General features: G+C 40.5%; 3 protein-coding genes across 3 annotated transcripts; all 3 read left to right on the top strand.

Moving 5' to 3' along the window:
* Window positions 1-6,568: 6,568 nt before the first annotated feature.
* Window positions 6,569-11,514, top strand: LOC111911556 (exocyst complex component SEC15B). The gene is made up of 2 exons (XM_023907313.3): window positions 6,569-9,180; window positions 9,370-11,514. The coding sequence occupies exon 1, from the start codon at window positions 6,723-6,725 to the stop codon at window positions 9,141-9,143; it is 2,421 nt and encodes an 806-aa protein (XP_023763081.1). The 5' UTR covers window positions 6,569-6,722; the 3' UTR covers window positions 9,144-9,180; window positions 9,370-11,514.
* Window positions 10,727-11,514, top strand: LOC111911557 (uncharacterized). Its single transcript, XM_023907314.3, has one exon. It carries the CDS (start codon window positions 10,758-10,760, stop codon window positions 11,325-11,327), a length of 570 nt encoding a protein of 189 aa, XP_023763082.1. The 5' UTR covers window positions 10,727-10,757; the 3' UTR covers window positions 11,328-11,514.
* Window positions 11,515-14,968: 3,454 nt separating this feature from the next.
* Window positions 14,969-15,683, top strand: LOC111911555 (uncharacterized). The gene has a single exon (XM_023907312.3). The coding sequence runs from the start codon at window positions 15,026-15,028 to the stop codon at window positions 15,488-15,490; it is 465 nt and encodes a 154-aa protein (XP_023763080.1). The 5' UTR covers window positions 14,969-15,025; the 3' UTR covers window positions 15,491-15,683.
* Window positions 15,684-23,919: the final 8,236 nt, after the last annotated feature.

Here is a 23,919-nt window from a genome sequence, read left to right as displayed (position 1 = left end):
ATTGCAGTGCACACACCATAGTTAGACAACCTGAGATGTATTACTCTGATGACGAGACTATGTTTTGAATTAATACTCATAAAATTTATTATGACTTATGATACGGTTTTTATATATATGGTTTTAGTAATGCTTTAAAAGAAATTTTTAGTTGTGATTTTTGGGTCGTTACACCCGGAGTCCCGAGAAAAAGGGTCTTTCGGTTTCGAAACGCTGCTCCGAGCAAAACCCGGTTTTCTTTAAAATCCGTTGTTTTACCGAAGGAAAATTGTTTTGAGAGTAACGAAGCGCTGTCCGAGTGCTGAGTCACCACCTAATCAGGTGAGTGCATAGTCCCTTTCATCTTACACATAGATATGAAGTATTTTAATTACGTGCTATGTGTGCATATTGTCTGAATACTTGCTGTCTATGCTGGGTGAAAGATTTTTATACATGTTTTAAATAATTTAAACTGTATATGTATTTTATATCTACAAAATGTGTTGGGTAAAACATAGGTAGATGAAATAATTATTGTGTGATAATACGATGAAAGACATCAATGTTGACAGTGATCCAGTCATTTAGTGGAGTAGAGATGACGACCATGAACGATACTAGACAGTCCAGTGGAATGCTAGCAGGCTCGTAACCTGTAGGTGTTTTTGAACTAGGTTCTCATTAGGTATTTTTGAACTGAGTGTGTTCATTAGGTATTTTTGAACTGAGTGTGTTCACTAAGTATTTTGAACTAAGTGTGTTTACTAGTTACTTTTGAACTAAGTGTTTACCAGATGCTTTGGACTACGTGTTCACCAGATATAGTCTATAAGCCTTGGTAACGATGGACTTCGTGTCGATTCCTTAGGATGATCCTTAGTAATAAATAAACGAGGAATAGCTGATTCTTAGGGTAGATCCTTAAGACTAAAGAAGATAATGGGGATGGGTAATTGGGTTGATTGTTTGATTAATTAAACATAATAATTATATTATTGTGGGTTGAAAACCTTATGTACTCACCAGGTTTCCCAACCTGACCCACTCAGTTTATTTATGTCACAGGTGTTGTTATGAAGTCACATTACACTGAGAGATTAAAGAGATGTAGATCACTAGTAAGTTCTGTTTATGCTTATGTTTATGTATTGACGATGACATCCCAAACGTTTTAAAATAAATAAAATACGTTTCTTCGAAAATGTTTTTATAACGTACTTCTCATGTTTTTCTGGGAACAAATTCAGCAACATTACTATGAAAAGAAGTACTCTGATTTTTATAAAGCATAAACAAAATCGGTCTTTTCTGACCGTGAAAATGGGGATGTCACATTTAGGCTATTATTATGAGTTATATTGAGTGTTATTTAACGCTTATATAATAATAATAATAGTCAGACTATTAATTTGTCACGGTTATCGTTAGACTAAACCCTAGTGGTATTGATACTAGGTTTTATCAAAGGAAATTGTTTTGAGAGTATCGAAGCGCTGTCCGAGTGCTGAGTCACCACCTTTCAAGTGAGTGCATAGTTACTTTCATCTTACACATAGATATGAAGTATTTTACATAAATTACGTGCTATGTGTGCATATTATCTGAATACTTGTTGTCTATGTTGGATGAATGATTTTATACATGTTTTAAATGATTTAAACTGTATATTTATTTTATATCTACAAATATGTTGGGATAAAACATGGGTAGATGAAATAGTTGGTGTGTGATGAAATAAAATAATGAGAGATAGGTGATGATAATTAGGTAAGGATAGATAGGTGATGATGAATCGGTGATGTAGGATACTACAACCTTGTCCGACAATTTGGAGATGTAGTCATCTACCAGAGTATAGATGGCGACCACAGACTATTATAGACAACCCCGTGGAAACACCAGCAGGCTCATAACTTGTAGGTGATGAATTACGAGTTCAGGCGATGTTGTAACTACGTATTCATGCGATGATACTCTAACCCCCTTACTATGAATTACGAGTTCAGGCGATGTTGTAACTACGTATTCATGCAATGATACCCTAACCCTTGGTGGGCACGTATTGAGGGAGTAATCCCTGAATCAATACTGTCTAGGCAATGTAGGCGATGATCCTTAGGGAAAGTCCTTAGGAACGAACATGAAAGGAGAGGCGATGTAAGGATATGAGAGGTAAAATATGATGTAGGAGACGACCCTTAGGATAAATCCTTAGGGAGGGTACTTAGGAATAAAGAAGATAATGGGGATGGGTAATTGGGTTAATTGTTTGATGATTGAACATAATAATAATATTATTGTGGGTTGAAAACCCTATGTACTCACCAAGTTTCCCAACCTGACCCACTCAGTTTATCTATATCACAAGTGTTGTTATGAAGTCACATTACACTGAGAGATTAAAGAGATGTAGATCACTAGTGTAAATAAATGTAAGTTCTGTTTATGCTTATGTTTTTGTATTGACGATGAAATCTCAAATGTTTTAAAATGAATAAAATACGTTTCTTCGAAAATGTTTTGATAACGTATTTAACATGTTTTTCTGGGAACAAATTCCGTAACATTTTTATGAAAAGAAGTACTCTTATTTTTACAAAGCATAAAAAAAATCGGTCTTTTATGGCCGTGAAAATGGGGATGTCACAGCGGCGGCGATGGCTAGCATCGACCTGAACGAAAGCGGATGGGGGGGGGGGGGGGGGGAGGATAGCGTTTGCGACAGAGAGGCGGTTGCGTCCGTCACTGACCACAGTAGTGACCACGACGTCTGTTGTGGTTCATTGTCCTCAACAACAACGAGAACAACAATGGCGAACCTTTATTTGGTGGCTTCCGGATTTGACGTTAGCGGTGCAACAACGGTATCCGACGACGACGTGTTTGACAACGGTAGCTATGGATGAGGGGTGATAAGGTGGTGGCTGGGAATGATGTAAGGTTAGGGTTTCGTGTATAAAAGACACGAGGGAAGAGAGGGTAACGAACATGGGTTCAAGTCCCGTGTCTTACCAAACTTGGGTCACATTTTAACGAGAATGGTCCCTGCCTCTACATTTTCTTTTCAAACTAAGCCCATATTTTACTCTTTAGCCTCCTGCTTCGAAAAAGCTATTCAATACAAGTCCAAAGGTTACCATTTAACCCTCAACACCAAGAAAATATAACTTTTAACTCCTATGACTAACATTGGTAATTAATTTAGGGCTAAAATAAAATATAAAATATAAAATACATCTTGGGGTTTTAAAGTTTATTATTTATTTATTTACTTATTTATTTTATTTTATTTATTTTTAAACGGAATGTTACATATTATGAAAAAAATCAAAAAAGATAGAAATATAGCATACAAAATTAAGTATTAGTTTACATATCCATTTCAGATTACTCAATTTCCTCTCTTTTTATGCCCCTTTCAAAATACATGACCATATCGGTAAAATCTAAAAAATAGAAATATATGATATAAAATTAAGTATTAGTTTGACAAAATTGTAAAAATGATCTCCGTAGTATGTCAAAAATTAGGACTTTGATCCAAAAAGTTTTGGAGTTGCACCATTGGTTAAAAATATTTTTTTGTCTAATTTGCGAGTTTTACCCTTCTTATCTTATTTTAGAGTAAATTACACGAATGGTCCCTATGGTTTGGGGTAATTTGCTTGTTTGGTCTTTAACTTATGTTTTTAACTCGAAAGGTCTTTACTATTTGTTTTTGTTACGTGCTTGGTCCTTACTGATTGTTTTTATTACACGTTTGGTCCCTATATTACCTAAAAAGACTATTATTTAAATAGGGAAAAATGATGGGGTATGTAAGGTAAGTGAAGAGGGTGGGGTTAGGGATGTGTTTATTTAAATAAATTAAAAAAATCAAGAGAAAAATAATCTTTTTAGGTAAGACAGGGACCAAGTGCGTAACAAAAACAAACAACATGGACCTTTCGAGATAAAAAAATAAGTTAGGGACCAAACATGCAAAATATCCTAAGCCATAGGGACCATTAGTGTAATTTACTCTTTATTTTAAAATTTTCTTTTAATACAACAATTAAAAAAATATAAAAAGAAAAAATAAACACCACCTCAACCTCACCCCCTCTATTTTCCAACATCTGCTCATCTCCTTCACCACCACCGACGATGGAGGCTTTCGATGAAGAGAGTTCCGGCGACTGAGAGTTTCAATCCGAAAACCCTCGTCGTCGACGAAGTCGAGTTCAACGTTGCCGTCGGTTTTCTGATCTACTTCGTTTTCGTTGCCACTACTGTAGCTCGCCACCAATAGAAACCCTAACCATGTTAGAATGTCATGTGGGAAAGAGCACGACATATCCATAGATTTGTCAACATTCAAGATCTGGTGCTACTGTAAACCCTAGCAACTCGAAACCACTGCTGCTCCACGAACATGGCAACGATCCTACGACGTACCTGTCGATTTTGTACCCCGACGATCCTAATGTTTCTGGCGACGTAGATCTGAGAAAAGGGGCGATCGACGAAGGATGGACTGAGAAAAGGGACGAATCGAGTCGGGTTTGCTAGAAACCGAGATTTTTTTTTCTGGTGAACAAGAAACCCTCTGAAGGACGACGTAGATCTACATCGTTGCCAATGGTGGTGGTCTGAATGTTGATCTGTCTCTTTCCTTTCCGACGAGTCGTTGAGCTACATATCTGAACTGCGGAGAAGACTGCTACCCGTAAAGATGTTTGGACGTCACCTAGTGGTGGTTTCTGAATTCTGACGATGGCGACGACAAAGACGGTGGTTTCCGACAATAGCGATGGTGGTTTCTGGCGATAACGGCGATTTCAGATGAATCAAGAGAGAGAGAGAGTGAGAGATGTTGGTTGAGATGGTGTTTATTTTTTCTTTTTGTTTTTTTAATTGTTGTATTAAAAGAAAAATAAAAAACAAAATAAAAAAGTAAATTTGTCAATTTAAATATTTTCAAAGCAAATTGAACCGATAAATTTTTTATTTTTATTTTTATACAGTAGAACAACTCTAAATTTTTTTTTTGAACCAAAATCCAAAATTTTGACATACTATATCGACCATTTTTGCAAATTTATCTATTAGTTGACATATTGTCAATTTTGTAATCATCCATTCAATATGTTAGAGAAGTTCCTAGTAAATTCTAGACAAAATTGCGAAATTGGTCTCTGTGGTTGTCAAAAATCTGTAACTTTGGTCTAAAAAAGTTTGGTGGTGCATTAGTGGTCCAATTTTGGATACCTCGTATGTTTTTGGTCCCTATGGTTGTCATTTTTTGTGGTTTTAGTCCATATCCTACTTTAAATGACAAAAATGCCCCTAAATATATATAATTTAAAATTTCTTTTATTTACTTTATTATTATTTAATTAAAAAACCAAAAAAAACCCCTTACCCACCCCACCCCTCCTAATTTCTTTTTAATATTTGGAACCACCATCCGGTCACCACCACCGTCGAACCGCTGACCTCTTCACTGGAACACCGTCATTCTCTTTCAACATCTATTATATCACCTTCACTGGAACCTCCATAAACCACCATTATACCACCACTAACAGCCACCGACATCACATCAAGATCCAAAAATCGAAAATGGTTCTATAAATCAAATTATCCGTCGAAATTGGAGGAAGGGATAAATGGGGAGGGAATAGAGGTGGGTTAATCGGTGTTTGGATGAACATGATTGGTTCCAGTGGTAGGTTTATTTCGAATGGAGAACCAGATGAGCGGTGGTGGTTTCTCATAGCAATGGTGGCAGTGGTGGTTGATGAGATTCGTTGCCCCTAAATCCACATCACATTAACCCTAAAATCCACGATTGCACCACCATCATCAACCTTGCTCCACCATCTGATCAGTCGAGATCCAACACCAACATGATTATCCACCATCTTCACACATCATCATCATCTCCTTCAGATAACAACACAACTGGCAATGAAAGGTAGATCGATTTCCTCATAAACTAGAACCTAAGGCTTGGGCAGAAGAGTACTCGAAAATTGTGGACTGAAATTCGAGTTTGGAGGCGCTGATGATGGTCACAAGGTACTCTAACTTGACCACCAGTTCTGTGGTTTAGGGTTTGTAAACCCTAGCTCCACCGACAACAAAATCTATGGCAAATGTGATCGGGGCGAAGCACATGAAGGATAGAATAGGGTGAAAGATCAGATAGCGATGACATCAGTTGTTTCCTGATGAGTTATGCGGCTGCCGGTTGCTGTTCCAGACAGAGGGTTCGCTGAAGGGTGGAGATTGATGAATGGCTTCTCTGTTCCCGATAAAAATGAAAACGGGAGGGGGGAAGTGGTTTATTGGTTTTTTTTTTTTTTTTTTTTTTTTTTTTTTGTTTCAAGTTAATAATAAAAAAGGAAAAAGTTAATTATAAAGGCAAAAATGTCTTTTTAAGTGTACATGGACCAAAATTACTAAAAAATCCGGAATTGAACCACTCACGCACCACCAAACCTTTTTGGACAAAAACCAACCATGGGACCATTTTTGTAATTTTGTCTAAATTCTATGATAATTCATTGATTAGTGATTACCATACCAGTTTACTATCACCCGGCGTTGTTACATCCGGATCTGGTCACCTACATCACAGGCTGCCAGCGCTCCTATATTTCTCTCTCCTAAATATAATCCGTGTCTAACGTCTCCGTTAATCATTCACTGACGGTAACTCTATTGTCGGAGAAAAGAAACCGCAACGAAAGTCGATGAACTCATCCAAAACGCGCCGGAAAGTCGTCGTAGCCTCGGCGGAGAATGGGGACTCTGGCGACAAGCTCGACCAGCTCCTCCTATCCTCCGCCATATCCAACGGAGAAGACTTATCCCCTTTCATCCGCAAAACCTTCGCCTCGGGTAAGCCCGAAACCCTACTCCACCACCTCCGTCATTTCTGCAGATCCAAAGAGGCTGAGATCGAAGAAGTCTGCAAGGTTCATTATCAGGACTTCATAATGGCTGTCGATGACCTCCGTTCTCTTCTTTCCGGCGTCGAATCGCTTAAATCATCCATCTCCAATTCAAACTACCAGTTACAGTCTGTTGCCGGCCCTCTCTTAACATCTCTCGATTCTTTCATAGAAGCGAGAAATAAGTGCCAAAACATATCCCTTGCGATCGAATCTCTTCGAATTTGTGTCCGATTAATGGAGCTTTGCTCGCGGGTGAATTTTCATCTATCGAAGAATAACTTTTACATGGCGTTGAAGTGTATTGACTCGATCGAGAGAGACTTTATACAAAAGACGCCGTCGTCCACGCTCCGGAGGATGCTCGAGAAGAACATCCCTGCGATCCGAGCACACATCGAACGGAGAATCAGCAAAGAGTTTGGAGATTGGCTTGTTGAGATCCGTACGGTGAGCCGGAACTTGGGGCAAGTTGCTATCGGACAAGCGTCGGCCGGTAGACAGAGAGAAGAAGAATTACGGATCAGGCAACGGCAAGCCGAGGAGCAGAGTCGCCTCAGCGTGAGGGACACTGTTTATGCTCTCGAAGAAGAAGACGACGACGGTTACTCTATAGGAAACGAAGGCAACGATGTTTATGGGAACGGCGGTAATGTTAATGTCGCTCTAGGTTTTGATCTGACTTCATTGTATAGATCCTACCATATCCATCAAACTCTTGGGCTTGAGGATGGATTCAAAAAGTATTACTTCGAAAACCGGAAACTTCAATTAACTTCGGATTTCCAGGTATCTTCCATGACACCTTTTTTAGAATCTCACCAGACGTTTTTCGCTCAGATAGCCGGATTTTTCATAGTTGAAGATCGCGTTTTAAGGACCGGGGGTGGATTGATAACGAAAATGGAAGTAGAAAATCTGTGGGACACTGCTGTTAGCAAAATGTGTTCTGTGTTAGAAGATCAATTTTCTAGGATGCGAACAGCCAATCATTTGTTACTGATCAAGGATTATGTGAGTTTGCTTGGTGTCACTCTGCGGAGGTATGGATACTCAGTTGATGCCTTGCTTGATGTGTTAAACAAGCACAGGGATAAGTACCATGAGTTATTGTTATCAGATTGTCGGAAACAAATTGCTGAAGCTGTTGCTGCAGATAAGTTTGAACAGATGTGGATGAACAAAGAGTACGAGTATTCCATGAACGTTCTTTCTTTCCAGATACAAACTTCTGACATTGTACCAGCATTTCCTTACATTGCTCCATTTTCTTCCACTGTGCCTGATTGTTGTCGAATCGTGAGGTCCTTCATCGAAGATTCTGTTAGTTTCATGTCTCATGGTGGACAGCTTGATTTCTATGATGTTGTGAAGAAATACTTAGATCGGCTTCTGACTGAAGTCCTGGATGATGCTCTTCTAAAGCTTATTGGCAGTTCAATCAGTGGGGTGAATCAAGCCATGGTTGTTGCAGCTAACATGGCTGTTCTTGAACGAGCCTGTGATTTCTTCTTCCGCCATGCTGCAAAGCTTTCTGGGATCCCTCTTAGGATGGTGGAAAGAAGTAGGCGGCAGTTTCCCCTGACGAAAGCACGCGATGCAGCTGAAGAAATGCTGTGCAGTTTGCTTAAAAAGAAAGTTGATGGTTTCATGACATTGATCGAGAACGTGAATTGGATGGTTGATGAGTCACCTCAGAGTGAAAACGAATATGTGAATGAGGTGATCATCTTTCTGGAGACACTTCTTTCCACTGCACAACAGATATTACCTGGTCAGGTTCTGAAACGAGTGTTACAAGATGTTCTTTCCCACATCTCGGAAACAATTGTTAACTTTTTAGTTGGTGAATCTGTGAAAAGGTTCAGTTTGAATGCTGTGATGGGGATTGATCTAGATATCAAATTGTTGGAATCATTTGCTGAAAACCAAGCTTCTCTTGTATCTGAAGAAGATGCTAATCAGCTGAAGAAAGCACTTGTTGAGTCAAGGCAATTAGTTAACTTGCTTCTCAGTAATAACCCAGAGAATTTTTTGAATCCGGTAATCAGGGAGAGGAGCTATAATGCTTTGGATTACAGAAAAGTAGGGATCATTTCAGAGAAACTAAAGGATCCTTCTGAGCGACTTTTTGGAACTTTTGGATCAAGAGGCTACAAGCAAAATCCAAAGAAAAAATCCCTAGACTCTTTAATTAAGAGGCTCAAGGATGTCAACTAACACCCTGTGTCTACTCTACTTTCTTCAAAATTCCCAGGTATCTTTCTCTTTGCCTTTATTTCATATAGTTTACATTTTTTTTGGAACTTTAGCTTTTCTTACTAGTTGCTTGAACATGTCCTTAGATACCTGATTCTTGTTCTGTATGCTATGGAGAAAACTTCTAGATTTTTAGCTAGATGAGTTGCAGGCTTCTAACTGTTATAGATGTGTATCATGAACTCAGGTGTCACTTGAAGAGATCTCAAAGGAGTGGTGTTAGTGCAAAAGATGGTTTGGAGCAATTCATATTTGTTGGTTGTGGTTGTGGTTGTGTGATTAATTTTGTTTCTTGGACTAGTCCCAGTATAAAAATGCGCTCATTAATAGGTTGTAAGTAAAGTTAAAAAAAAAAAAAACAGATTTGTGTCAAATTCTTTATTCTTATATGCGTATCATTAGTAATGAACTAATATCACGAGTTACTTGTCTGTTAAAGTTAAGCTAATTACATGTTTTGCCTATAACTACTTTGTTAACAAAAAATGTGCAACTTAGAATCCGACAAATTGCCCACCAGATATGCTTTTACGATTACAAAGATGCTCCAAAGGATATGCCTTGTGCTTCCAGATAAGTTAATCAATGTCTAGCTGTTTGAGGAGACAACTTTATAACAATTATATATGATTATTGACAAATTATGCTTCTAGTGTCTCTCAATCCAGTACATTCTAATTAAACAACAAAATTAATTCAGGGAAACTGACATGACCCATGACATAATTAAAATAGTTTTTGAAAACTTTTATCATTTATGTTTTATGTTACTTTGTAAATTTATACTCTTTGGGTCACCAAGGTTTTGTTAATACTCAACAGACCAATAAACAATTTTTTTTGGGGTTCTAATTATACCATTGGAATGAATTTCAACTGAATAAACTGATATATAATTCTGTGTCGTTCGATGTAGCATTTAATATGACATAAATTGTTCACGTATGTCTATCTCAAGATGACATGGGGTCTATTGTGACATCAACTATGACAAAATTGTATCCTTAAAAATCTACTCTAATGATGTAAAGAACCTAAAAAAAGCTTGTTGACATGTTGAATACTAGTATTAAAAGATAAATGACTTGAAAAAACAACCTAGATTATTGGTTGTCATTTCATCACATTAAATAACATACTTTCAAACACAAAATGCATGTACAAAATAATTTAACTACATTTTGTGGATAAATAAGTCAAAAGTGTTATTGGTACAAACACGGGGTGTTTGGATTAGCTTTTTAGCTTATTGTTTATAGTTTATTTGTGGTGGGAATAAATAATAAGAATGAGGAGAGATGCTTATTAAAATTAGCTTATTTAGCTTAATAAACTGGATTTTATCCAAACACTCAAATTAGCTTATTGTGGAATAAGCAATAAACACATCTTTTTTTTCCTATCCAAACACGCCCTTGTTATCTATAAGCATTTAGATAAAAGAAAATAAAATGTTTGTCACAGAAAATCATATATCTAATGATTTAATGAAATAATAATAATTGAGTACAATGTTATTTAACTAAAAAAAAAAAAGAAATAAGATGAATACAGGACAGAAGTAACTCTAACTATATGGATGAAGTCGAGACAGAAACGCAAGGAGTTGATGAGACGAAGATGAGGTCAGATCTTCTCTGGCGGATTACCAGTTCATCTCCTCCGCCAACTCGCTTTCTTCTTCTATCATCGTTCTTCCTGCTTCTCCACTTAATTTCCTCCGCTGCCTCCGATACGCCTACAGCATACGATGAGCTATTGGAGTACGATTTTCCGGTTGGCCTTCTTCCGAAAGGCGTCACAGGCTACGATCTGAACAAAGAGACCGGAGAGTTCAAGGCATACATGAAAGAGACCTGTTCTTTCAAAATTCAGGGCTACGATATCAAGTACAAGTCAACGATTAGCGGCGTGATAGAGAAAGGGAAGCTGAAAAATCTTAAGGGGATAAACGTCAAAATACTGGTGGTGTGGTTGAACATCGTGGAGGTGACTCATGTCGGCGATCAAATCAATTTCTCAGTCGGAATCCTAGCGGCCGGATTTGAGGTGAGTAATTTTCTGGAATCACCACAGTGTGGTTGTGGATTTGATTGTAATGGTATGGTTTCGGGTTCGGATCACAAGTTTTTGATGTCTTCTTAGTGATCTGAGTTTGTCCATGGCTGTGATGGCAACTGCGCAAATAATTCCAAGGACCAAGTTTGCATCATGAATTGATAATCGTAAATTGTATTTGATTACATGTTTCCCAAATAATTGTGTCAAATTGAACAAATTGTCGTGGAAACCGATGAATTGGCTTCTAAATCCAGAAATTTCAATTGATTAAGTCTCCTGTGAATAATTTGTTGAGGCATAGTTTTTGATCTTTTAAGAAACTGAGTTAATGCACATTGACTATGTGAGTAGGACTCAAAAGAGGATAAATTGTGTGGGTGAAGGAATATTATTTAGAAAGATAAAAAAAAAACCATGAAATGTTAAGAGAATAGGAAAAAAAATAAAACATGTGAGTGCATGTGTGTGTGAGTAAACTGTGAGAAATCTTGACCATGGAGCCATACCTTTTGCTAATGACATCCAAGAACTCCACACGCCATAATCAAGAACATAGCATGAAAGAAAGGTTTTCCAACACCATATCCACACATACAATGTCAACAAGGCCGGTCCAAAGGTTTTTAATGCCCCGGGCAAAACAGCTTAATGATGCCCTATGTTTAACAACTAATATATATATATATATATATATATATATATAATGATATGAATTACTCATAAATATATTCAAAATGCATATATTTATGAAAAAAAAAATCCATAACAAGAAACACCAAATAACAATAAGAAGAGGCTTCAATTTAGAAACAATAATTCAATTTCAAAGTTATAGCTCAATCATTTATAATCAAATCGACTCGAGTCAAAAAGATAATTCTAACATGCATTTATGAAATTAAACAAATACAAATGCAATGTTTTTTGAAAACAAAACATAACTCCAACTTTAAGTTTGTTTACTAATCTTTTTGGTAAAAATAATTACTAGAACTATGAATTAGATAATCAAAAAGCCATTAATAGTACAACCACACCCTTAAACATAGGAAGGGTGATATATATAAAGAGAGAAAAAAAAGGATTAACTAACTTGCAAAAGGGCAGATTCGTGTTTTAAGTTAAAGAACAACTTAGGTCATTTTCCTCTTAGGTAAATTCAACTTTCAAGCCAAGGGGCAAAAAACCCAACTGCAGGTTTAAGAACTTCGGAGGCTCAAAGTTCAATTTTCAAGACAAGAAGGAAACCTTGACCATTCTCTGGTGCTCTTCACAAAAGTGTTACCGAAGAAAACTTATAACTTTAAAAAGAAACACATATATCAATAAGAAAACTTAAGCAAAGAAAGAAAGAGGCGATTTTCAGTGTTGTTTGAAAGGAAATAACAAAAAACGGAACTCGGTTCTTGCCCCTCATTATAAACGATAGAAACAGAAAACCTCAGACAGTGCACTTCGATATGAAAGAAAGAATCGGAAATAGTGTTCATGTTTTTTGCTTGAAACGAAATACTCAGTACCCGATTCCTTGATATATATAAGATAGAATAAGAAAAACTAACTCTCAGGGACTCCTCCGTAATTCTCCCAGTCGGCCGGTCTCCTCGTCTTCTAAGGTGTGCGCTTTTTTAGCCGTTATTGTCGTCTTCTTTCTAATTTCCAATGTTTTAAAAACCGGTTTGAACCTGCCGGTCGAACCAGTTGGACCGGGAACCGGGAGAGGGAGCGGTTCAACTATCACCGGTTTTACATTGATTTCTGAACCGGATTGAACCGGCCGATTTTTAGAAAAACCCGATTGAACCGGTCAAAATAAACCGGTTGAACCGGTTAAACCGAATAAAAACACATGAAAAAGAACCATTTACATAATAAACTTTGGTGATTTTTTTCAAATCTATTTAGTTTTCTCTAAATAAAAACTTATGATAAATGTTATAAATTCATTTGATGTGTTTGTATTCATCAAAAACTATATTTCGTTTCGGTATTATATTTTATTTTCTTTTTGACATATATGGATTGATGTAAAACACTAAAACTTATGGTTATGTGTTATTTTAATGTATTTGGATTCATCTACAACTTATTTTTATGTGTATTATTAATATCTGAACATGTAAATATCAAATTCATAATTTCTATATGTATGTATGTGTAGGAAAATAGAAAAAAAAACATTAAAAATATAGAAACCGGTTCACCCGACGGTCGAACCAGTAAAATCGGTTGAACCGGGAATCGGTCACCATACCGGTTCAACTAAAAAACCGGTTTTTAAAACATTGCTAATTTCACATTTCAGATCGCGCCATTCTTACTGGACTACTTTTGTGGGCAAAACTTTGGTCCAAATTACATATACCAGTAAGAGTTGAAAAAAATGTGATGCCCTATCCTATAGTGATGCCCTGGGCAGTGGTCCAGTTTGCCCTGCCCTGAATATCACTATCAGGGAGAGAAATCAAAGAAAAGATATTAAAAAAATGAGGAACCAGTCTTGAATCAAGACATAAAGAAAGAATCCATATAAGGAGATGCAATCATGACCACATTTTGTAGAAGATGTGTTCCATCGAAGAAATGAAGCCGATGATGATTGTTGTGAGTGCTCTTTAATTGAAAAAGGAAGGGGATTATGGTAATTGAAACACCCTTGCTAGGATAGTTTGAAATACAATTTAAAACCATTTGATTTTTAGTAAAACCAATTGAAAGTTTTAATTGCTGAAAATCATAGGCTCATAGTTTAAAAATAAGTTTTAAAAATACTTTAATACTAGTATATTTTTGGGCGGAATTAGATCTGTATGTACCAAAATATAGAGCTTTGGCTAAAATCTTGAGATAATAATCAATTTATCACAAATTCAAATGCAACTTCACAAATCGAGGCCTTCAAAATATTCTCGTTATCTTCTAAGTAATTCCTAAATCTTCAACCTGAATACAAGTCAAAATAAGTTAGACAATTAAATTGTCTAATGAAAATACATGAGGCTGACTAATTTTAAGTAAGAGATAGCAACCAAAATGGTATAGAATACTAAGCCTCAAGTAATCAAGAGTAAAACGTATATGCAACGTATCAAATCTAAGAACATCCACAATGAGAGTTCAATGGGAGGGTTGAATGAGGTAACAAGTCTATGTGCCATTCAATAGATGAAACTCCACCATTGTGAGATGTCATTTTGACATTTAATAGATTTGAAATTCAATGACCATTGAACTCTTCAATAGGAAAAATGAAAGTTTTTAATTCTTAAAAATTTACTATAAATTATATTTTGTAACATTTTATTGAATTTTGTTGACTTCAATGTATTATAGGAAAAAAAATGATAGAGTTGTATGAATTATAGAAAAATAATATGACAATCTATTGGATTTTATGGAGTTCAATGCATTATGGATACGCTAACGATGTATAATCTATAAACCAAACAATAAAGTTTTTAGTAACTCGTAAATTCTATCTAAAAAAAGTAATAAAAAATTCCATCTAGGGTTCAAGAGTATAAATATTCCATAGTTCAAAGCAAATGGATAATTAATCATGCAAAATATTTTAAAGGATTTACATGCAAAAAAATAGAAAAACAAGACTTTTGAATAAAACTTTCGTAATAGTTGTTATATTCCATTTTGTACCACGTTTTTTTCTCCTTTTTCGCGTGTTGGATTACAAATATTATTCTACAAAAAGCAACCAACCTCCATTACTCCATGCAAGTCTGCAGAATTAAACATCATCATATCTCCCATTCTCCAACTCTCAAATGTCTTCTCCGGCGTCAATACTCCCTTTTCTCCTCCTCTCCCTTCTCCTTATCACCTCCACCGCCCTTGCAGTCGCCGAGACACCCACCGTGTACGAGGCTCTGCAAGATTACGATTTTCCGGTAGGTCTGCTTCCGACAGGCGTAACATCATACACCCTGAACAAAGACACCGGAGAATTCGAGGTCAAACTTAGAGATACATGTGAATTCTCCGTCTCCGGCTACGATCTGAAATACAAATCAACGATCAGTGGAGTGATCAGTAAAGACAAACTGACGAAGTTGAAAGGGGTTAGTGTAAAAGTAATTATTATATGGGTGGATATAGTGGAGGTTACTCGAGATAGCGATGACCTGGATTTCTCCGTCGGAATATTGTCAGCTGGATTCGACGTTGATCAATTTGAGGAGTCGCCGGAGTGTGGTTGTGGGTTTGATTGCGATAGTTTAGAAAGTAATTAATGGTGAGAAGATGAATATGAAATATTGAAATTGCCGACGAATCTTTTGGATTTGTTGCTGTAAAGTGTAAACGCTCAAGAATTAAGGGTGCATGGAGAGGGTTAAAAATAAATGTAAGGTTTTGAGTTTTTGACTATGTACATGTGGGGATTTTTTCAAAAAAACATAATATAAATAATAACCAGTTATGTTTTTTTTTTTTTTTTTTTTACAAAATAAGTGATTTTATTTTGATGTCAATCTTTTCTAAAAAAAATTTCGGATTTAATGTATATACTCTAGTTTTCGACCTCTATTTACATGAATTTTTTTTAAAATTTTATTTAATTTAATTTTATATTTTTTACTCACCATTTTTATTTTTAAGGCCGAATATGATAATCTTTGTAAATATTTTAATACAAAACAGTAAACTTATAAGATTTTATGTAACACCCTGAATTCTCAGGTATTATTTATTCTTGTATTTTTGGTAATTTGTGAGGAGACTCGGCGAGTTGGAGCCCAAACTCGCCGAGTAGGATCGCGGTTTTGGACGCGGGTTCGCGTCTGGACTCGGCGAGTCCAAAAAGTGGACTCAGCGAGTCCATGCTGTTTAATGAAACTCTAATTCCCCGGGTTTGGAGCCTATTTAAGGGCACTTATAGCCTCCCATTGCGGCTACCAGTCCCTTGAGAGAACCCTAAGAGAGCTAAATCGCTTTGAGAGAGAAGAAGTCACTTTTGGATCTTTATATCCGTTGTTTAGCAAGAAGAGGGTGACAAGAGCAAGGAGAAGGTGAGATTCAAGTCGATCCAGAGTCCAGAGGTTTCATTTTGAGGTAATAGTTCGAATCTCCTTCAGTTTTAGGGTTGATCTTTAGAGTTATGGTTTTCTAACCCCTTTGGAGAGTGATTATGAGAAGCAAATGGTCCCTTTTCGAGTTTGTGCCTTGGATCTGGACTCAAAGAGGTCCAGAGACCTTACCCCTTGGAGCTTTATGGGTTAGTATGGGGCTATTGGACTTAGGTTGTCATTTTTGGGACCAAATCTCCTTTTGATGCCTTGTTGTGGTTGTACAAGCATCAAGTTTCGAACTTTACGTGACATTCATGCTTGGGAAGGCCAAATCTATGGTTTGGGGAAATAGATCTGACCTCAGGAGGTCAATAGAGTTTGTGCATGGCACGAACTCGCCGAGTTGTTCTTGAGACTCGGCGAGTGGGATTTGGGTTTCACGTAAATTGTTCAGCTAGTAGACTCACCGGGTTGGGGGATGACCCAGTGAGTTAGGGAGAGTCAAAGGGGGGGGGGAGTCAAGCCGGAACTCACCGAGTTGTTCTTGAGACTCGACGAGTTGAGTCGTGGTGGCTCCGCGATTCATGCCAGGTGGAACTCGTCGAGTTAGGGAAGTACTCGACGTGTCAAGAGAGGATCCGAGGGAGTCAGTGAACACGTATAGACTCGCCGAGTCGCTCTGGTGCACTCGCCGAGTCCGGTCAAAGTTGACCGTTGACCGTTGACAAGTGTTGACTTGATAGGGTTAGTCAACCTTAGTTGTGAAAGTGTTAATTAGAGATATATTGTATTATAGGAGGATTATAGCTCGGGGGATCGAGCACGAGTGATTTCAGGGATTTGCGAGTTATCGAGATACGCGAGGTGAGTCTTCTCACTATACTTTACCTTGAGTAGGTAATCAGAGTTATGTGACAGAGTACTTGTATGCTATATGTATGTTATGTGGTGTACTGCATTATTTCTATGTGATTTATGATGTGCATGCTTATAGAGTTGGGACCGGAAGGTTCACAAAGTTAGAACCAGAGGGTTCACAGAGTGGGGTCCACGGACCCACAGAGCTATAGCCTCGAGTGGCTAATATGTTCTATGTGTGGTATTTTGGGGAACTCACTAAGCTTTGTGCTTACAGTGTTTGGTGTTATTGTTTCAGGTACTAGTGATGACCGTGGGAAGGCGTCGGCTTGATCAGTACACACACATGATTTTTATATTATGAGATCTTGGGATTTTTATATGGCATGGATTGAGTTTCAAACAATGATGTTTTTCTGAATATTAAATGAATTATGTTTTTATAAAATGCGAAAAATTGTTTTGAAATTTACGGTGTTACAAGTTGGTATCAGAGCCTTGGTTTGAGGGATTCGGGTACACCTTCAGGAGTATTTGAACTCAAAATGAGGATTTGGAAAGTATTTTCAAAAGAGAACCAAATTTTCTAAAAGAAGTAAAAGATTTTTAGAGAAACTCAGAGCAGAAACGTGTGTACGATCAGTCAGCGCCCGAACGGTGATTTCCCAAAATACCCTTATATTATATGTTTATGAGATTGATATGATGTATTTTCTTGCTAGAGTGGGCTAGGTATTCCTATTAGGACTAGAGTGCCCTGATTTGTGATGCCTTAGCCTAGGGAGAGGTGAGCTGCTATGAGATGCTTGAGAGTGAATAGGTAGCAGCGAGGAGCTTATGAGAGATTTGTTAGAGAGTGGATTATGCATAATAGAGTACTTGGAACTTGGGATCCAAAGAGGAGGATTTGGGGTGTATACTGAAACAGTGCAGACAGTAGTATTGGGCCCGTACTACTGAAAGCACCGGGGCGGTGTACAGTTCAAGTAAGAATCTTCGGAATGCCAAGGATCAAGGAGGGATGAGTTGTCGAGTGTGAGTATGCTCGAATGGGTTCTAATTTATCGTATATTGTATTTTAGAGGTAGATCATGGTGAGGACACGTCTTATGCCAGAGAGCAGTGGGGCTAGTGATGAGGAGATCCGCCGGATCATCCACGAGGAGGTGGCTGCGGCCATCAGGGTAGAGATACCAGAGATGTTCGGGTCTATTAAGACCACGCTGATTGAGACTTTCGACGAGCGTTATGCTACTCTTTCTGAGGCTGTTGTTGCAGCGGCCACCACAGCTGTTGCTGCTGCGAGGCCATAGGGTGGTGATGCGTTGCTGTTCAGAGAGTTCAGCAACACAAAACCGCCAGAGTTTGATGGGACCCAGGACCCGGTGGCGGCTATGAGATGGATTTCAGACATAGAGGGGTGTTTCTTTACTTGCTCATCTCCTGAGCATTTGAGAGTCCGGTTCGTGCTGAACCAGCTTCGCTTGGGAGCGAAGGACTGGTGGAAGTTTGTGAGGACGCACTTTACGCCTGCTGAGCTTGCGGCAGTGACCTGGGAGAGGTTCATTGCCATGTTCCGAGATGAGTACGTTCCCCAAGTGGAGAGGGAGCATTTGGCCCAGGAGTTTCTGACCCTCAAGTAGGGTACTGAGTCTGTGACGGTGATTACCAGGATGTTCCACGAGAGGGCGATGTTCTGCCCTGAGCACGTGTCTACTGAGCAGGCACGTATGAGTCGATATTTGAGTATCTTGAGGAGAGACATTCGGGAGTTCATGGTGAACTCCTCGTACCGGACATTTGCTGAGCTTCAGGCAAATGCCCGAAAGAGGGAGATCGAGCTAGAGACTCAGGCTAGGAAGGAGGCAGAGTCTCAGGGGAGGGATTGGCGACCGGCACAGTCTCAGCCGACAACCAAGCGGGCCAAGCCCACTGATCCCAAATCAGGGAGCCAGAAGGGCCGCACTTGTGGAAAGTGTGGCAAGGGTCATGATGGATTTTGCAGAGCTGGATCTTGCTACAAGTGTGGCAAGGAGGGGCATATGGCCAAGGACTGCCCCAAGGGGTTTGCAGTGTGTTTTTACTGCAACCAGACCGGACACCGGAAGGCAGAGTGTCCGCAGTTGCGGGGATCAGCTCAGGGAGCACCTCAGGGATTTGTCCCTGCCGCCATAAGAGCTACCGAGAGTCGGCCAGTGAAGGCCGAGACGCCGAGGGTACGCGGGAGAGCCTTTCAGTTGACCGCGGAGGAGGTCCGCGCAACGCCCGATGTCGTGGCTGGTATGTATTCTTTCGTGTATTTATTTTGATGTTGAGATATTATGCTTATATTATGTTATGCGTAGGTACTTTTCTTGTGAATTCTGTACCTGCCTTGGTGTTATTTGACTCGGGTGCGAGTCGGTCTTTTGTATCCTTAGCTTTTAGTCAGCATATTAGTGCTAGTCGTGAGGCGTTGAGTCGGCCTCTGAGAGTTTCCATAGCTGATGAGAGGGTGATTTATGCCACGGAGGTGATCTGTGGGTGCGTATTCGAGATTTTGGTGTTGAGTTTCCGATTGATTTGGTTCCTATTGCGATGGGTGATGTCTGTGTCATTGTGGGCATGGACTGGTTGAGCAGATTCGGTGCGGTTATCGACTGCGAACGACAACTGGTGATCATACGAGACCCTAGTGGGGGAGTTCTTACGGTGTACGGCGAGGGTACACGTTCTGGGTCAGCGTTTTGTTCGGCCGCTAGGGTGAGGCAGTGTCTACAGTAGGGCTGTAAGGGTTTTGTGGCGTATGTGATGGATACGCGGGTTGATTCAGAGAGGCCAAGATCAGTTGAGGAGGTTCCGATAGTGCGTGAGTTTCCGGATGTATTTCCAGAGGAGTTGCCGGGTGTGCCTCCCGTGAGGCAAGTGGAGTTCAGCATCGATTTGGTTCCGGGGGCCGCGCCTATTGCCAAGGTGCCTTATCGCCTTGCACCTCCAGAGATGCAAGAGTTATCCTCGCAGCTTCAAGAGCTGCTGGGAAAGGGATTTATTCAGCCAAGCAGCTCGCCGTGGGGAGCGCCTATCCTTTTTGTCAAGAAGAAGTATGGTTCACACCGGATGTGCATTGATTACCGGGAGTTGAACAAGCTGACGGTCAAGAACCGTTACCCGTTGCCGAGGATCGACGATTTGTTCGATCAGTTACAGGGAGCATCTTGGTTCTCCAAGATCGATTTGAGGTCTGGATATCATCAGGTGAGGGTGCAAGATGAGGACATCCAGAAGACAACGTTCAGGACGCGTTATGGGCATTACGAGTTTGTGGTGATGCCTTTCGGGCTCACCAATGCCCCAACAGTGTTCATGGATCTCATGAACCGAGTGTGCAGTCTGATGTTGGATCGGTCGGTGATTGTATTCATCGACGACATTTTGGTATATTCGAGATCTAGAGAGCAGCATGAGGAGCATTTGAGGGAGATCATCGGAGTTCTGAGATCGGAGAGGCTTTATGCTAAATTCTCCAAGTGTGATTTCTGGTTGCGAGAGGTCCAGTTCCTAGGGCATCTCGTTAACCAGAAAGGGATATTGGTCGACCCGGCCTAAGTTGAGGCGGTGATGAGTTGGGAGGTGCCAAGGTCACCCTCCGAGATCAGGAGTTTCTTAGAGTTGGCAGGTTATTATCGTAGATTTATCAAGGATTTCTCTAAGATTGTAGTGCTACTCACCAGATTGACCCGGAAGGGTGTCGCTTTTTCATGGGGCCCCGAGCAGCAGGCCTCCTTTGAGATGCTTCGCCAAAGGTTATGCGAAGCCACGGTGTTAGCCCTCCCAGAGGGGATGGAGGACTTTGTGGTATACTGTGATGCATCGATCTTGGGGTTGGGAGCGGTGCTGATGTAGAGAGGGCATGTGATAGCATACGCATTGAGGCAGCTGAAGCCTCATGAGACGAGGTATCCCACCCATAATCTAGAGTTGGGGGCAGTGGTGTTCGCCCTCAAAATTTGGCGTCACTATCTGTATGGGGTTCGGTGTACGATATACACGAACCATAAGAGCCTGAAGTATTTGATGGATCAGCCCAACCTAAATATGCGGCAGAGGAGATGGTTGGATGTGGTTAAGGATTATGATTATGAGATCCTGTACCATCCGGGCAAGGCTAATGTGGTAGCCGACGCCCTGAGTCACAGGGTGGAGAGCGCCCCATTGCGAGATGTATGTTTGCGATTGACCGTGATGGCTCCGGTGTTGGACACCATTCGTGGAGCATAGGCTGAGGCAGTGAGATCGGAGAACCTGAAGAGAGAGCGAGTTGTTGGGTTGGTATCGGAGTTCGTTACCGATGGTCGGGGGCTTATGACATTTCAGGGGCGTATATGGGTACCGTTTGTGGGAGGGACGCGTACCATTTTGATGGAAGAGGCTCATCGATCGAAATTCTCGATCCATCCTGGGGCCACTAAGATGTATTTGGACCTGCGGAAAGAGTATTGGTGACCCTGTATGAAGAGGGATGTTGCGTGGTTTGTTGAGAGGTGCTTAACCCGCCGTAGAGTTAAGGCCGAGCACCAGAGACCGCATGGTAAGTTGCAGCCGTTGGAGGTTCCCGAATGGAAGTGGGAACAGATTACCATGGATTTTATCACCAAATTGCCAAGGACTGCTAGGGGAGTCGATGCAATTTGGGAGATTGTGGATAGATTGACAAAGAGCGCCCACTTCCTTGCTATCAGTGAGAGCTCCTCCGTAGAGAAGTTAGCAGAGATGTACGTGAGGGAAGTAGTATCTCGGCATGGGGTGCCGATCTCGATTGTTTCAGATCGGGATGTACGTTTCACTTTCAGATTCTGGAAGAAGTTTCACGAGGAGTTGGGTACTAGGCTGCATTTTAGTACCGCATATCACCCCCAGACAGACGGATAGAGTGAGCAGACGATTCAGACGCTCGAGGACATGCTTCGGGCATTTGTGTTGGATTTCGGAGGGAGTTGGGATACGTATTTTCCCTTGGCAGAGTTTTGCTACAACAACAACCATCATTCGAGCATTGTTATGCCACCCTTTGAGCTGTTGTATGGGAGGAGGTGTCGAACCCCCATTTGCTGGGGAGAGGTCGGACAGTGTGTTATGGGCAGTACTGAGATCGTGTTTCAGACGACAGAGCAAATCCAGCAGGTCAGACAGAGGTTGTTGACCGCTCAGAGTCATCAGAAGAGTTATGCGGATAGATGCCGGTCCGAGCTTGAGTTTCAGGTCGGCGACTTTGTCCTCCTGAAAGTCTCTCCTTGGAAAGGAGTGATACGATTTAGGAAGAGGGGCAAGTTGGGGCCCCGATATATTGGTCCATTCGGGGTGGTCGCGAGGGTAGGTAGGGTAGCCTATCGTTTGGAGTTGCCAGCAGAGTTGGGGCAGATTCATGACACTTTCCATGTGTCGCAATTGCGGAAGTGTATAGTCGATGAGTCGGCAGTTCTACCATTAGATGATATTCAGGTGGATGCGAGCCTGAATTATGCTGAGAGATCGGTGGCAATCAGAGATCGGAAAATCAAGGTTTTGAAGAACAAGGAGGTACCCTTGGTTTTGGTTCAGTGGCAGCATCGGAAGGGGTCCGAGATGACTTGGGAGCCAGAGCGTGAGATGCGTGAGCAGCATCCGAAGTTATTTGCAGAGCCAGACTTCGAGGGCGAAGTCTAGTTCTAGTGGGGGAGAATTGTAACACCCCGGATTCACAGGTATTATTTATTCTTGTATTTTTGGTAATTTGTGAGGAGACTCGGCGAGTTGGAGCCCAAACTCGCCGAGTAGGATCGCGGTTTTGGACGCGGGTTCGCGTCTGGACTCGGCGAGTCCAAAAAGTGGACTCCGCGAGTCCATGCTGTTTAATGAAACCCTAATTCCCCGGGTTTGGAGCCTATTTAAGGGCACTTATAGCCTCCCATTGCGGCTACCAGTCCCTTGAGAGAACCCTAAGAGAGCTAAATCGCTTTGAGAGAGAAGAAGTCACTTTTGGATCTTTATATCCGTTGTTTAGCAAGAAGAGGGTGACAAGAGCAAGGAGAAGGTGAGATTCAAGTCGATCCAGAGTCCAGAGGTTTCATTTTGAGGTAATAGTTCGAATCTCCTTCAGTTTTAGGGTTGATCTTTAGAGTTATGGTTTTCTAACCCCTTTGGAGAGTGATTATGAGAAGCAAATGGTCCCTCTTCGAGTTTGTGCCTTGGATCTGGACTCAAAGAGGTCCAGAGACCTTACCCCTTGGAGCTTTATGGGTTAGTATGGGGCTATTGGACTTAGGTTGTCATTTTTGGGACCAAATCTCCTTTTGATGCCTTGTTGTGGTTGTACAAGCATCAAGTTTCGAACTTTACGTGACATTCATGCTTGGGAAGGCCAAATCTATGGTTTGGGGAAATAGATCTGACCTCAGGAGGTCAATAGAGTTTGTGCATGGCACGAACTCGCCGAGTTGTTCTTGAGACTCGGCGAGTGGGATTTGGGTTTCACGTAAATTGTTCAGCTAGTAGACTCACCGGGTTGGGGGATGACCCAGTGAGTTAGGGAGAGTCAAAGGGGGGGGGGAGTCAAGCCGGAACTCACCGAGTTGTTCTTGAGACTCGACGAGTTGAGTCGTGGTGGCTCCGCGATTCATGCCAGGTGGAACTCGTCGAGTTAGGGAAGTACTCGACGTGTCAAGAGAGGATCCGAGGGAGTCAGTGAACACGTATAGACTCGCCGAGTCGCTCTGGTGCACTCGCCGAGTCCGGTCAAAGTTGACCGTTGACCGTTGACAAGTGTTGACTTGATAGGG

Source organism: Lactuca sativa, chromosome 8 (assembly GCF_002870075.4).
Source record: "Lactuca sativa cultivar Salinas chromosome 8, Lsat_Salinas_v11, whole genome shotgun sequence".
Taxonomy (NCBI): Eukaryota; Viridiplantae; Streptophyta; class Magnoliopsida; order Asterales; family Asteraceae; genus Lactuca; species Lactuca sativa.
Note: the sequence above shows the minus strand (reverse complement) of the source record. Positions and strands in the feature narration are given on the sequence as shown.